The sequence below is a fragment of the Mchenga conophoros genome, linkage group LG5, assembly GCF_057382185.1.
Source record: "Mchenga conophoros isolate Kocher_MC1m ecotype Shallow Benthic linkage group LG5, M_conophoros_male_GT1.1, whole genome shotgun sequence".
NCBI lineage: Eukaryota > Metazoa > Chordata > Actinopteri > Cichliformes > Cichlidae > Mchenga > Mchenga conophoros.
In genome coordinates, this window is record NC_140530.1 from 11,857,731 (window position 1) to 11,871,622 (window position 13,892).

At 39.5% G+C, this 13,892-nt stretch overlaps 1 protein-coding gene and 1 non-coding gene across 3 annotated transcripts; both read left to right on the top strand.

Annotated features, from left to right (window-relative positions):
- Window positions 1–1,508: 1,508 nt before the first annotated feature.
- tmf1 (TATA element modulatory factor 1) lies at window positions 1,509–13,767 on the top strand. Of its 2 annotated transcripts, none has more exons than XM_085273307.1 (17): window positions 1,509–2,166; window positions 2,286–3,655; window positions 4,348–4,451; window positions 4,800–4,926; window positions 5,103–5,208; window positions 5,681–5,823; window positions 8,322–8,488; window positions 9,727–9,883; window positions 9,980–10,072; window positions 10,253–10,409; window positions 10,527–10,719; window positions 11,800–11,869; window positions 11,959–12,051; window positions 12,155–12,274; window positions 12,412–12,570; window positions 12,687–12,812; window positions 12,953–13,767. In XM_085273307.1, exons 1-17 carry the CDS (start codon window positions 2,031–2,033, stop codon window positions 13,091–13,093), a joined length of 3,462 nt encoding a protein of 1,153 aa, XP_085129433.1. In that variant the 5' UTR covers window positions 1,509–2,030; the 3' UTR covers window positions 13,094–13,767. The 2 variants fall into 2 exon arrangements, with proteins under 2 accessions (XP_085129433.1, XP_085129434.1); XM_085273308.1 differs by having other exon boundaries at window positions 2,289–3,655.
- Window positions 11,503–11,575, top strand: trnar-acg (transfer RNA arginine (anticodon ACG)). The gene has a single exon. It is a non-coding gene; the product is annotated as a tRNA-Arg (tRNA).
- Window positions 13,768–13,892: the final 125 nt, after the last annotated feature.

A 13,892-nucleotide genomic window follows, 5' to 3' on the forward strand; every position in this document is an offset into this window, starting at 1 on the left:
AAGCGTCCTCCGTCTGACTATGAACCTATACGTAACCAAATGTATCCCGTAGCATGACAGTAAATCTCTTTTCCTAAACTGCAGGGATCAGGCTCAACAAAACCATGCACCTTCTTCCTGTTAGGCGTTAGCTGTGTTAGCTGTGTTAGCTGCTCAATTAAAAAAAAAGAAAATGACAGATAAACCGAAACAAAACAAAGAAAATGTATAAATTCTACTAGATTTGCTTCTATCAAACAGGTGGAGCCTAGGTGTCTAAATCTTCGAAAACCTCTCCTGCAATGTCAACATCTCCACCCAACTCAAAAAGCCATCAACAGCAGTTACTTACTGAGGTCCCCCTCACATCCAAAATCTACCAGAGGAACAGGTCAGCAGGTGTTCTATTCATTTTTTTTAATCTAATCATTTTTATGTTGTTTATATATAAATGTTAACACAAAAGCTGTTAATGTTTTGTTATATGGTTCCATCTCTAATTAGATCACCTGTATTTGTGGTGCAAAGCCAATTTACACTTGATATTAAACATCTTTGTAATTTTCTTTTTTTGGATGAGGTGGAAACAACTAGAAAATGTGTTATATAGATACACACTGTTGTTGCTCATTTCCTAGAAATTAGTTAATATTAATGTATGGTTTGCACCACTTAACCAAACTCAAAACCATGACCCCAATCTCTGCTCCAACAGTTCAGATGATCAGCTGGGTATTAAACATGGCAGGTGCTTGATAAATGGATCAGAATCAGGTGTTTTAGAGCAGTTAAGCACCTAAAACCTAAAACAAGCAGTCTCAAATACCAAAGTTTAGAGGCACTATCAGTATTGCCCTAAGAAAGGTGATTTAACTGCATAGTATCCCTGAGGCAACAAACCAGAAAATACTGTTTTAGCAAACAAATTACATCAAAATCCACCTTTAAATAACCAAATATTTTTCCTCACATATTCAAGCACATTCACATATTTTTAAATATAGATATTTCCAATTAAATGTGTTATAATGAGATTATTCTTAGCAGGAGTTGGCACTACGTCCTATGTGGATCTGGTTCCCAAAAGGATTGCTCAAGAGCCAGGGTAAACTTCAGAAGCTTAACATATTTACATACAGCCTTTGAATGCCAGGGTTATATCACAACAAAAAAACCCCAATATATATATATTTTGTTCATGTTCTTATTTTCAGACCATATTGCAATGTCCTTTCTCTAAAGCTGAATTTTCGGTTTTCCTTCTAAGAAAGTTCTTTGCATCAATCAAACAAACATTTTTGGTTAATAAACACTGATGAAACGAATGACAAATGGTTTCAAAGTCAAACTCTCTTTTACTCCTTATTTTACTCGTATCCTCGGTTAATAAATAAAACACAAAAATAGATTTAAGAGACAGTTTAATAACCAATGATACCGTTTACTGGCTGATAGCTGTCTGTTGTGCTAATATTTACGGAGGGGGAGGGGCACGGACGCGCTTCTTCGCTGGGTTACGGCTCAGACCGGATAATGACGTCACTGTGCTACGTGGAAAAGGAAGCAGCGAGCAAGCTAATGCTAGCATTGCTACAAGTTGTGAGCGACCAAAACAAACGATGACAACCAAGGAAAGTAGCCGTGAAATTTGGGATTAAACGTGAGAATGGTCTGAATTTGCGATGGTTGCAGAGTTCTGGGGATAACTGTATTCCTGCATGACTGACCTTTGGCGTGAAAGCGATTTTGAGGGCCAGCTTGTCAGTTTTCGATCCGAAACTATAGTGCATTGGTACTGTCCATATACACCAAAGGTATGCATTGCTAACTAGCTGTTTGGTAACTTGCTGTCATCAAAGCTTGGAGTGGACAGTCCGTTTTTTGACAGTGCAGATTATTCCCAACCAGTCGGCGTTGATTATATATCTATATAAAAAAATGGAAAAACGGAAAAAATAAACGTATTCTTCTGCTGACGCTGAATTCGCTCTAACATCCGTGTTACAAATCCCGAACTTGGAGTTTGTTTGCTGTCTTGCCTTATAAGCAAAATGAGTTGGTTCAACGCATCTCACCTGTCCAGCTTCGCTAAACAAGCTTTAACATCAGCTCAGAAGTCAATCGACCGAGTTCTGGACATCAAAGAGGAGGACCAGTGGGATGGTACAACTGTAATGCCCCACCACGGTAAGTAATTAATGTAATATAGCGTGTTAACAGCTAATGTTGATGTATGTAAATGATATGCAAATGTAAAATTAGAAGCTAAAGCTATCGAAAGACTTGACATAAATAATCTTTCTCAGCAGATGTCACATTACCTGGAAAGCTTTCATTAAGTGGAGGCTGGGGGTTGACACAGTGGGAAGCACCCACCGAGGAAAAGACCATCACACCACCCCCTTCATCGGAAGCCATCACTACTCCCGTCACTCGTACTGTTGTGGATGAATCCGAAAATTTTTTCAGTGCCTTTTTGTCACCTGGAGATTCACAGGCTGTCACCAAAACTCAGGTTGTGTCAGTACCCCCTACTAAGTCTCAAAGGCGGCCTCAAGAGAAAGAAAAGCAAATCAAAGAGGCTGTTGTCCAAAAAGATGTGGAGAGTCAAATGTCATTCGTGGTTGAGGATCCTCAATCTGGACCTGCTGATAAGATCCATGAGAGTCAGAAAGCTGGTGAGATCCAGGTGGTGGAGATCAAGCCCTCACCAGCAGACACTGTCCTCCTGCAGCCAGTTTCTCCTGTTTCCTCTTCCAGTGATCTTCCGTGTGACTCTGACAGTAAAGCAAGCAGTGTGAAAACAGATGCTGACTCAGTAGTTTCTGTTGACTCAAAAGCAGAGCAGTCACACACTTCAATAGAACACCAACCAGAGAAGGATACCACAGATTCCCCTCAACCTAAGAGTGCTGCCCCTTCTGATCCGTCACCTCCCGTATCCACTAAGGAAGTACTCCTAGAGCATAAAGACTCAAAGACAGAGGATCGTCAGAATGATACACCCTCTCCTCCAGTTAGTGCTTTCTCCTCAGGAACCTCAACCACCAGTGACATTGAAGTGCTTGACCATGAGAGTGTGCTGAGCGAGAGCTCAGCCAGCTCTAGACAAGAAACCGGTGAAGGAAAGACTGGCCTTCACCTAATGCAGGGCTCCTTCCAGCTTCTCACTGCCTCCACATGTGGAGATTTTCCTAGACTAGAAGACTACCCAAAACTCACAGAGAGCTGTGGTTCCTCCTCAGATGCATTTGAGCGTATTGATTCCTTTAGCGTGCAGTCACTGGATAGCCGGAGCGTCAGTGAGGTCAACTCGGATGACGAAATCCCTGGCAGTCGGACTCTAGCATCCGTCACTGCGGGTCCTGCCCCTTTAACAGTGCAACAAGCTGAATGTCAGAAGCAGGAAGGTGGAGAGGCAGCAAAGGTAGATGAGAAGGAAGAAGATGACGAGGAGGGATTCACTGAAACAATGCGGGAGCAGTCGCTGGATGAGATGGAGGAAAGCGGACGAAGTGCGACACCTGTGAATAGCGAGCAGCCCGAAGACTTGACAGAGCAGGAGGCTAATCTCACACTGTCTGATGCCACCGCTGCAGCTGAAGAACAGATCACTCCACCAATCACTGCAGAAATGAAAAGTGCCTCAACTGTCCAGATACTGGAGCTTCAGAAGGTAACCAAATGCTGTCTGCATCTGGTCCTGTCATTTGAAAAGATTGTTTATGCAATGCACATACTGCCAGATCTAGTTGGAAAAAGTCCATATTGCTTCTAAAATCCATTGAATACAACCTGCAAAATGGTTACTGCTCAAAGAAGGGTAGGTTTTTATCTGTAACTGAAAAGTAATGTATAACTGATGAAGTGGCAAATGAGTCACATTTAAAAATAATAAATTTACAAAAAACATTTTTAGCATAGTTTTTCTCCTCCATATGCAAGAAAGGGAGAAATTGCTTTGTTAGATTGTCATGTCACAGCATCATGACAGCTTGTGAACTGTACAGCGCTTGATCTTCAGCGCATTTAGTGTGACTTTAGGTACTTTGTTTTTTCTGTTTAAGATTATTTTAAAGCTTCTTTTTAATCAGCAATTTTGTTGAATATTTGCTTAAGAAAGGACTAAATCGTTTACTTGGTTGTATTAAAAGTAGTCATGGATTTATTTTCAGTGAATTGAGTAACAGTGCTTATAATCTAAGTAATGTTTCTCTTTATCCATAAATATGTATTTACCTGACAAATTGGAATCTTTATTGATAAACTTTAAGAATTTCGCTTCTTGTTAAACAGAACCAAATGATTTCTTTTGCGACATTTTTAGAATCTTCTGTAAATACAGAGCATGTTGTGGTCACGTTATAGGTTATTGATGAGCTATCAGGGCGTCTTGAGAAGAGAGAGTCTCAGCTGCTGGCAGTTAGCAAAGACAAGGCCACACTGGAGGAGGAGTGTGACAATCTGAAAGAGTGAGTATGAGGCAGACACCTGGTTCACAAAGGAAGTGTAAACAGTCTTGCCAGGAGTGCTGGTCTTCCGGATATGTAGGTGAGATGAAATGTCACCAGCATAATGCCACTGTGCAAACACTGAGCAAGCAAGGGGAGAATAAGTCAATCTGATTTAATGAAATGGATTTCTAAATTGGCATGACAGTACTGTAAGAGTCTGCTAAGAATTTCAAATCCTTTACTTAAAAATTAAGTGACTCTGAATTGTCATACTAATCTACTAGTATGGATTTTTAAACGCTGGCTTGGTCTTGAGGTTGTCTTTCAAAATGAGCTTTTAAACTAATGAGGTCTTTCATCCTCCAGTGAAGTGATAGGTCTGAAGGAGGAGAGCTCCACTGTTCAGTCCCTGAAGGAAGAGTTCACCCAGCGTATAGCAGAGGCAGAAAGGAAGGCTCAGCTGGCCTGCAAAGAGAGAGACATAGCTAAGAAGGTAATGCTAAGAGCTCTTAGTCTGTGACTTGTTAACTTGTGATTAACAAAATAAATGAAAGGTGCTGACCTTTCATGTATTTCTCCTACCACAATTACTTCTAGATGGACAATTAAAATTTTACATGTCCAAAATTTTTGTGGCAAAGATTTTATTTTATTCTTTTGGTGCTGTAGGAGATAAAGGGTTTGCGAGAGGAGCTTTCCACAAGACTAAACGCCAGTGATACAATGGAGATCATCAAGGAGAAGGAGGAGCAGATCAGAGGTCTGCTGGAAGAGGGTAAGACTTGTTTACGGAACATGTTTTTTTTCCACCGCAACCAACAGATGGCATAATCAACACTTGGTAGGACAGTAGCTCTTACTTGTTAGGTTATTACTGATTAAATGGTAAATGGCCTGTATTTATTTAGCGCTTTACTAGTCCCTAAGGACCCCAAAGCGCTTTACATATCCAGTCATCCACCCATTCACACACACACATTTTAGCCACAGCCACCCTGGGGCGCACTGACAGAGGCGAGGCTGTCGGACACTGGCGCCACTGGGCCCTCTGACCACCACCAGTAGGCAACGGGTGAAGTGTCTTGCCCAAGGACACAATGACCGAGACTGTCCAAACCGGGGCTCGGACCGGCAACCTTCCGATTACAAGGCGAACTCCCAACTCTTGAGCCACGATCGCCCCACTTAGCATCACATATCGGCTTTGTTAAAGTGTCTGAGTAGGTTTTTATTTTTCTCACTTTTAGGTGAAAAGCTGTCCAAACAGCAGCTACAGCACAGCAACATCATCAAGAAACTGCGTGTGAAGGAGAAGGAGAGTGACACAAAGATCACCAAACAACAAAAGAAAATCAAGGATCAAGAGGAAGAGCTGAGACAGCTCCAGCAGGTAGGGATTTGGGATGTGTTCAATACTACACTTGAATAAAAGTTCATACCCAACTGTTATTTAAAGCATTTTAGTTTTAAGGCAGTTTAGTTTGAGTTTTTGTGTTTAATTTCATTTTCCTGGATCAACTTATTTTGTTCTCTCTTCCTTCCCTCACCTTTAACCGATCACGGCTTCCAGTTCTTCCTGTTAAGAGGGAGTTTTTTCTTTTCACTGTCGCCAAGTGCGTGTTCATATAGGGTTCATCTGATAGTCGCTATTATTTTAGGGTATTTTACTAGAGATGGACTGATCCGATATTACGTATCGGTATCGGTCCGATACTGACCTAAATTATTGGATCAGATATCGGAGAGAAATAAAAAATGTAAACTGATCCATTAAATATCAAAAAAGCACCTCACAAAACTTGCGACACAGCGTAACTTGGCTCATAACGGTAGCACGTCGGAGCAGTGTGCGTCACGTGATAGTGCTGCTGTGTGTATTTGTAGCCAAACCGTCATTTCATCTCCGAGGAAGTGATCCCAGAGAGAAGTAAAGCAAATGTGTAAGTTCATCTCTGAATGTTTGTAAAGCATTCCCGCGTTAAGCTTAACAACATATGGACCAACTGCCTCTTCTCTCTTCCTCCCTCTCCTGCTGCTACTTCAATCATGAAACTGATCAATGATCAGCTGATCGGCTTTTCTGTCGCGAGTCCGTCTCTCTTCTTTGTTTTTGGCCCACTTCGCGCCAGAAAGAGGAAACCAGTAGCTGAACAACAGCAGCACGTTTCAGCTTGATAATCTGTTGTTAGAATTTATTTATTATTACTTTCTACACCAGGATCTTTTTCTATGTAGCTGACGACTGGTAACTGTGCAGGAGCCGATCTAGCAAAGTTTAGCCAGGGGGGCCGATAGGGCATTAACAGGGAAAAGGGGGCACAAAGACATACTTTTCTTTCTTATTCTCATTTAAAATGTTGAGCTTTTAATAAATAATTATCCGAATCTTACACCCAAAGTTTTAATCTGATGTAGAATATATAGAAGTCCATTACTGTATATAGTAACTATTAAGTCTAATATACCCTAGTAAGCTATACTACTTTTTCCTTTGGGAAGATACCATCTGTGCAGTCTGCAGTTCTGTTGAAGAAAGATGTTGAATCTATTTAATTATTGTAGAAAATGTTTTTATTTCTGTGCATTTTTTTCTTCACACTGCATCAAATTAAAGTTGATTACGTCGATTAAGCATCACGAGGTGGAGGGTGTTTCCCTATTTTTTTTTTTGCTGGGAGTTTGCAACCCTATTAGTTAGGTTGCTTAATATTTCTGCTAAGTACTCTTTAAAATACCAGAATAGAAAGGATGGAGTAGGTTTAAGGTTATTAGATTGATCAGTTTTGCTGAACTATGAAATATTTTGGGTGCAGTGTATTTTTTACATACAGGTATATCAGAATAGCTTTAGTGTTTGTTTTTGTAACTTGAGTATGAACTTATACAAAAAGCTGCAAGATATTAAAAAAACGTTTTATTGATTAAAAAACACTATATCGGATTCATATCAGTATCGGCAGATATCCAAATTTGTGATATCGGTATCGGACATAAAAAAGTGGTATCGTGCCATCTCTAGTATTTACCTTACAATGTAAAGTGCCTTGAGGTTACTGTTGTGATTTGGGGGTTTATATATGCAATTTAATTTAATTTACAATAATTTTTAAGAAAATGTTATCATAATTTTTAATTAAAAACATAATATTAATATTATTAATTCTTTGTTTTCAGTGTTTAGTGGTTAAATCTTATGTTGGAAGAATCAAAAGGTACCTGTTAATTAGTTTATAATTAAGCTGAACTTGCTCGTAATTGTGCTGATTGGGAGCGTTTTTATTCTTCAGCTCTCATTTTATGGGAATTCATTTGGTTTTATTACAAGAGGGGTTTACTTTTATTGCATGTTTTGGCATGTCCTTTCAGTAATGGTACTAGATGGGGCTTGTTTTAAAAATGAAAGTAATTCCAAAATGCTTTCAAGCTCTCAACAGCCTCCTCTGCCCTGTTTTAAATGAAAAAGCCCCTTGAATCATACTCTTGAGACTGTGGAAAATAAAAATGTCACTTTCCAAAATGATGAGTAAATGCACACCTTAAGAACACTGTTACATTTGCTTACACTGTTAAACAATGCTGCTCATACTAGTTTTCTCAGTTTGTTATGGTAGTGTGGATTATGGCTTCAACATGGTCACGTGTAACGTATGGTATGTCAAGCCAAAGTCTTATACTTTGTTTTCTTGCAGGAGATCTAAAGAAAACAATGTTGTAAATCATGGCATTTACTAGTCATTTATTACTGGTAAATGTAACATGATAAAGTCACTTTTTCTCAGTTGTTTTTTTTTTCTCAAACACATTTGTATCTCATTTGCCCATCCAGTGTAGACAATTATTGATATTTACTTCAACTATAAAATGATCATGGTTTCCTGTTATGTGCAGGTTCTAGATGGAAAGGAGGAGGTGGAGAAACAGCACAGAGAGAACATCAAGAAGCTGAATGGTGTGGTGGAGCGCCAGGAGAAGGAACTGAGCAGGCTGCAGTCAGACACTGAGGAGCTGCAGGAGAAAAACAGGAGCCTCGAGGCTGCTCTGGACAACTCTTATAAGTAAGCAAACTAACCTCATAAGCTTGCAACATGACAAATTCTTTGCAGATCCTAAATGGTCACTGTATTCGTAAAGACATTCATATGTTAACCAGAGCTATTAGAGTGCACTCATCCATGTTGTTTTCTTTTTGCAAAGTTTTTTCTCTCCCTATGTTTCCCTTGATACTATTTCCTCATTGCCATATTTACACTGTGAAGACACAAATTTTGGCCAAAAGCCAAAAACTAATTTGTGTGAGTCAGGCTGATTAAATGTTTTACAACCACGAGTTGAACTTTGATATGTATTTTAAAACAGAACAAGCCATGTGGTTGTTTTTCCACATGCCTTTCATTTAAAGTGACAATTCATGGCCATGCTCGTTCCATGTACACTAAGGCTACGTTCACACTGCAGGTGTTAATGCTCAATTCCGATTTTTTGATCAAATCCGATTTTTTGTCTGCTTGTTCACAATACAAATAAAATGTGACAGCAAACGCTCTCTAGTGTGAACGGTCAAAGCGGCCCGAATGCGCAAAAGAAGACGTCACACACAACGCGCTCTGTTTATACCCAGACCAAATAGTATTGTTTGACTGATGGCCCTTAATATAAAGACTTCGGACTTTACGTTTCCCAATTTTTGTTTTAAGTTATTTTATGTACATAATAATGTAGATAACCTAATAATTATCCTTATTGCTGTTTTAGAGGAGCGGTGCTTCAAAGGATAGCTGCAGATTTCTGTCAGAATCTGCAGATTATACAGTACAAATAACATGCTCACGTTTCTCCAACGTTGTCTTCCCAACAGTTTCACTAACATCTACGCTTGATGGCCAGGGAGCGTTTGCAATGTCTTCTCCGGAGCTGATAATTGGCGTCTGTCTTGTGTCAGTGACGCAAAAGACAGATTTAATGTGACATGACCATTCACACAGCAGTCGCTTTCTAAAACATCGGATATGTATCGGATTCAGTACCACATACGAAAGTGACCCAGCTCTGATTTGAAAATATCGGATTTGTGCCGTTCACACTGTCATACCATGATCGGATATGGGTCGCATAGGGTCAAAGAAATCGGATTTGATGCGCTTTCACCTGCAGTGTGAACGTAGCCGAAGGCATCTCATTATTATATTACCTTAGAGCCGGGACCACTCTAAATAAATATACATAGATACATGTGCTGATTGTAATATTTATGGAAAGTCACAGTGATGATGGTCTTCTTCAATATCTCTGTTAGGGAGCTAGCAGAACTACACAAGGTAAATGCCAGCAGAGCCAGTGAGGCTGAAGAGGTGGCTCTGAGCAGGGAGACTCAGGCCAGAGAACAGCTGAGTCTGGCTCTGGAGAAGGCTCAGGAGGAGGCCAAGATACAACAGGAAGCCCTAGCAAACCAGGTAACACTGGGCCACACACTAAATATATAAAACACATGTGATAAACATCAACTATAAGATACTCAACATTATATTGTTGTCTAATGCTGTGTACAGGTGGCTGACCTGAGGCTGGCACTGCAGAGAGCAGAGCAACAGCAGGCCAGGAAAGAAGATTATTTGAGAGAGGAGATCAGTGAACTTCAACAGGTAGCATACTATTTCCAACTAAATTATCTCAGTAGACGAAAAATACATTTTGATAGAAGAAAATAATTTTACAACAATTTCGTGGTACATGTACAATGACAGTAAAGAGCTCATCTTTTTTTAAATATAGCAACAGAATTCTTTTTTTAATGCATGCCATCATTTCTTGTCTTCTGTCAGAGACTTCAGGATGCAGAAACTAGGAACCAGGAGCTCAGCCAGAGCGTTACCTCTACCACGCGACCTTTACTGCGACAAATTGAAAACCTACAGGCCTCACTGGGTGGTCAAACGGCCTCGTGGGAAAAACTTGAGAAGAATATCTCTGACAGGCTTGGTGAGACTTAGGGATTTAAGCTTTTACACCATGTCTGTGTAAAACAAACAGCAAATTACAGTATCGTAGAAAGTGGGGAATAAAAGCTTGATTTGTTTTTGCACCCCCTCTAAACAGCGGATGCCCAGGCGCAGCTAGCCATTGCTGTGGAGAAAGAGCGATCAGCAACAGAAGAACTGTTGTCCATTAAGTCCCAGTTAGCCTCTCTGGAATCCCAGAATTCCTTGCTTCGGCAGGAGAAAGCCAGGCTTCTGGCACAGCTGGATGCTGAGAAAAACAAGAGGGAGAAATTGGAAGATGAGAGCAGCAGGTAATAAATTTTAAAAAACCAACCAAACAAACTGGAGTCTACAGGGTTAAGTGCTCATGTAGATCATCCCCATCATCATGTATACCGCGTTTACTGTATGTGGCTTATATGTGGAGTTAAAGTAAACATATGTGTGGTTAGTTTGTTTGATAATTATCAATTTTTGCCGTTTGGTTGTTGGTGGCTTTTCTTTGCTTTGCACAAAAAAAAGTGTTAGTGTGACTGTCAAAAATGGGATTGTTCTCCACGTTGTCAGAGAGGCTTTGTGTAGAACTTAGAGCCTGACTTTGAATTTCATTTGTCTTTTTTCGCTGTGGTTTTTCTTATTGGTTCCAAAAACCTGCTTTGAAACATCAGTTAACAACACAAAGAGTTTGAGCAGCACAATGAAATGCTGCATTTATTGCATTAGTTGCTCTGAATGAAATGAAATCTCTTTGGTTGTGGTTTTATGTTGTGCCAATAGAAAAATATTCTGTGTCAAGATTAATGGTGAAAAACATCTTACAGTCTCTGCTAGGCTTTGTTTGTAGATTGCAGTTTGGTTTTGTTCTTTCATATGTATGTGAAAAGAAATGAGTAGCTCGGGTTTTTCTCAGTGAGACAGGAAAACTGAGTCACAGTAGTCTCGCTTGTAATGCTAATCCTTCCTGGAGTGCTTTTGTTTTTCAACAAAGCCATTTGTGACTGTGAAGCTGAGGCCCCTCAACACCCACTCATGTGTCAGCACGTGGTTTCAGTGGCAGACTGTTTTCTTTGATGAGGAAAGCAGAGGGTGTGGTGGGGCCAGTGGCGCAATGGATAACGCGTCTGACTACGGATCAGAAGATTCTAGGTTCGACTCCTGGCTGGCTCGTCACTGTTTTTGGTCTTTTAACAAAAAACAAGTTGTTGGAAATATAAATACATTAGATATAAACCTTTTTTTTTTCTCCCTGAGGAACCATGTAGAAAAATAGAAAAGTAATCCTTTATATCACACAGTTAGGCTTTCATTTGTAGCATTTCACAGATGTATTGCACTGTTTTTATTGCTGTTTAATTTTTTTTGGTGACTTCTTGCTCATTTTATCAATGTAGGGATCGTGTTGAATTGGAAAACCTGCAAGGAGAACACAATCGAACGTTAGAGGAAACAAAGAAAGAAAAGGTACCAAAAAAGCTATTTTCTACTTATGATGTTGTCCTGTATGAAAATGATTTCTCATGGGCATCTTTTTTTTTTGCTCCTTCTACCAGTTACTGCTGACTAATCAGTTAGAGATGGAGAAGATGAAGGTAGAGCAAGAAAAGAAGAAATGCTATTTGGCACAGGAAGCACTCAAGGAAAAGGTTTGAGAGAATCTCTTATGTGTTGTTTTTTTTTCCTTTTCTTTTCTGTTTTGACTTTTCTTCATTCAGTCATGACTTCATTATTTCAATTGTGTCCTATCAGGAGCGAAAGGCCACGACACAATCAGTTGGAGAGGCCCTAGCATCATCTACACCCTCCTTGTCTCGCTCCAGCTCGATGAGTGGGGCAGACAATGGGCTGCACACTTCTGTTCTTTCACAGGTGCATTCTACTTTTCTCATAGAGGTAGTTAGGAATATGATAAAAAAGGTTAAGCTCTGTAAACTGAAGATGAGTTTTTAAATGCTGTGATGTCCTTTTGTACATTATTTTTCTCCTTCTTCTTAATCCATCTGCAGGATGACTCTTTAGACCATTCACTGGGCACTATGACTATGTCCATGTCGATGAGTGGGACCAACCTGTATGAGGCGGCCAGACTGTCTGGAGGCTCCAGCATCATAGAAAACCTCCAGTCTCAACTCAAACTGAGAGAAGGAGAGATAGCACAGCTGCAGGTAATGTCGAATTAAAATTTTAGTGATTAGGCTGTTGCTTCTGCTATCAGCAAATGCACGCAGTTATTTGTACTGCACCTCACCTTTTTGTCCTTTTCTTTTTCTCCCCTTTTTAGCTTGAGATCGCTAATCTGGAGAGGAGACGATCTGTGATGGCACAGGAGCTGGTTCGACTCACAAATCAAAACGATGAGATGGAGGAGAAGGTGACAGAGATCCCCAAGTTGAAAGTTCAGCTGAAGGTACAAGGCTGTACAGCGCAGGGAATTAATGTTATACATTTTCCATGCTGCCAGATGTCAAAACTTGAATTGAATCATATTTCCTCTTGAGAGGGCTTATTTGCAGAGTGTCTTCTGATTATTGTGGCTGTGCATTTCAGGATCTGGAGCAGAGGCATAACACCATTCTGCAGATGTATGGAGAAAAGGCTGAAGAAGCAGAGGAGCTGAGACTGGACCTTGAAGATGTAAAGAATATGTACAAAACCCAAATCGATGAATTGCTGAAGAACCAGAAATAAACCAGTTTCCTTTACGTGTTATTTTGGGGCACGAATCAGCTGACAATATCAACAATAAATGCATTCACAAGAAACAATGAGGTAGAACTTTTAAGTTGAATCACTGTGTAAGAAGGAAATTCATTCATATTTGTTATTTTGTTTTAATTGATTATCATATGCTTTATTTAAGTGTCAATATTGGAATTGTGCAAAGCATACAATGAATACAGAATCAGTATGTGAAGAATTGTCGACGTTGACTTGACTCGTCCATCTGGAATCTTTGGGAGTTTGCTTTCAAAATTTCTTGTGATTGAACCTTTAACATAGTATTGTATAGTTTAAATTGTATGAGCTGGTGAAGGTTTTTTCACTATATGAATTCATCCAACATTTCTTTATAATCAGAAAGGTTTAAGATATATATAAAATGTATTGTACAGAGAAATTTATGTATTGTTCTTAACACCTTACAGATCACAAAGTGTGGTGTAGGCCTGAGTAGTCTTTGAGTGAAATCCTGAAGATTGGATTTCAAACTTTATACATATGTAAATTAATATACATTTATTAGGTTAGTAAAAAGTAAGTTGGTTCTTTATTGTTAAATCACACAGAAGATCGAATTTTCATTGCATTCAAATAAAACACTACATCTCAGTGCAACACAACAATAAATCTGTTCTGAACAATTCTATGTGTCTCTTTCACTTTTTGGCAAGACTAAAACTTAAAAAAAATGACTGATACAAATTACTAATGCCATATTGTAACACCTAGAATGTGAGATGATATTCTGAAACTGAGTGGCCTTAGT

What these genes read in the sequence shown, in the direction of transcription:
- tmf1 (XM_085273307.1), top strand. Translation starts at nt 2,031, where the DNA reads ATGAGTTGGTTCAACGCATCTCACCTGTCCAGCTTCGCTAAACAAGCT. An exon ending in AGGAAGCCCTAGCAAACCAG is followed by an intron (nt 9,884 to 9,979) that starts GTAACACTGGGC and finishes TGCTGTGTACAG; the next exon opens with GTGGCTGACCTGAGGCTGGC. An exon ending in TTGGAAGATGAGAGCAGCAG is followed by an intron (nt 10,720 to 11,799) that starts GTAATAAATTTT and finishes TTATCAATGTAG; the next exon opens with GGATCGTGTTGAATTGGAAA.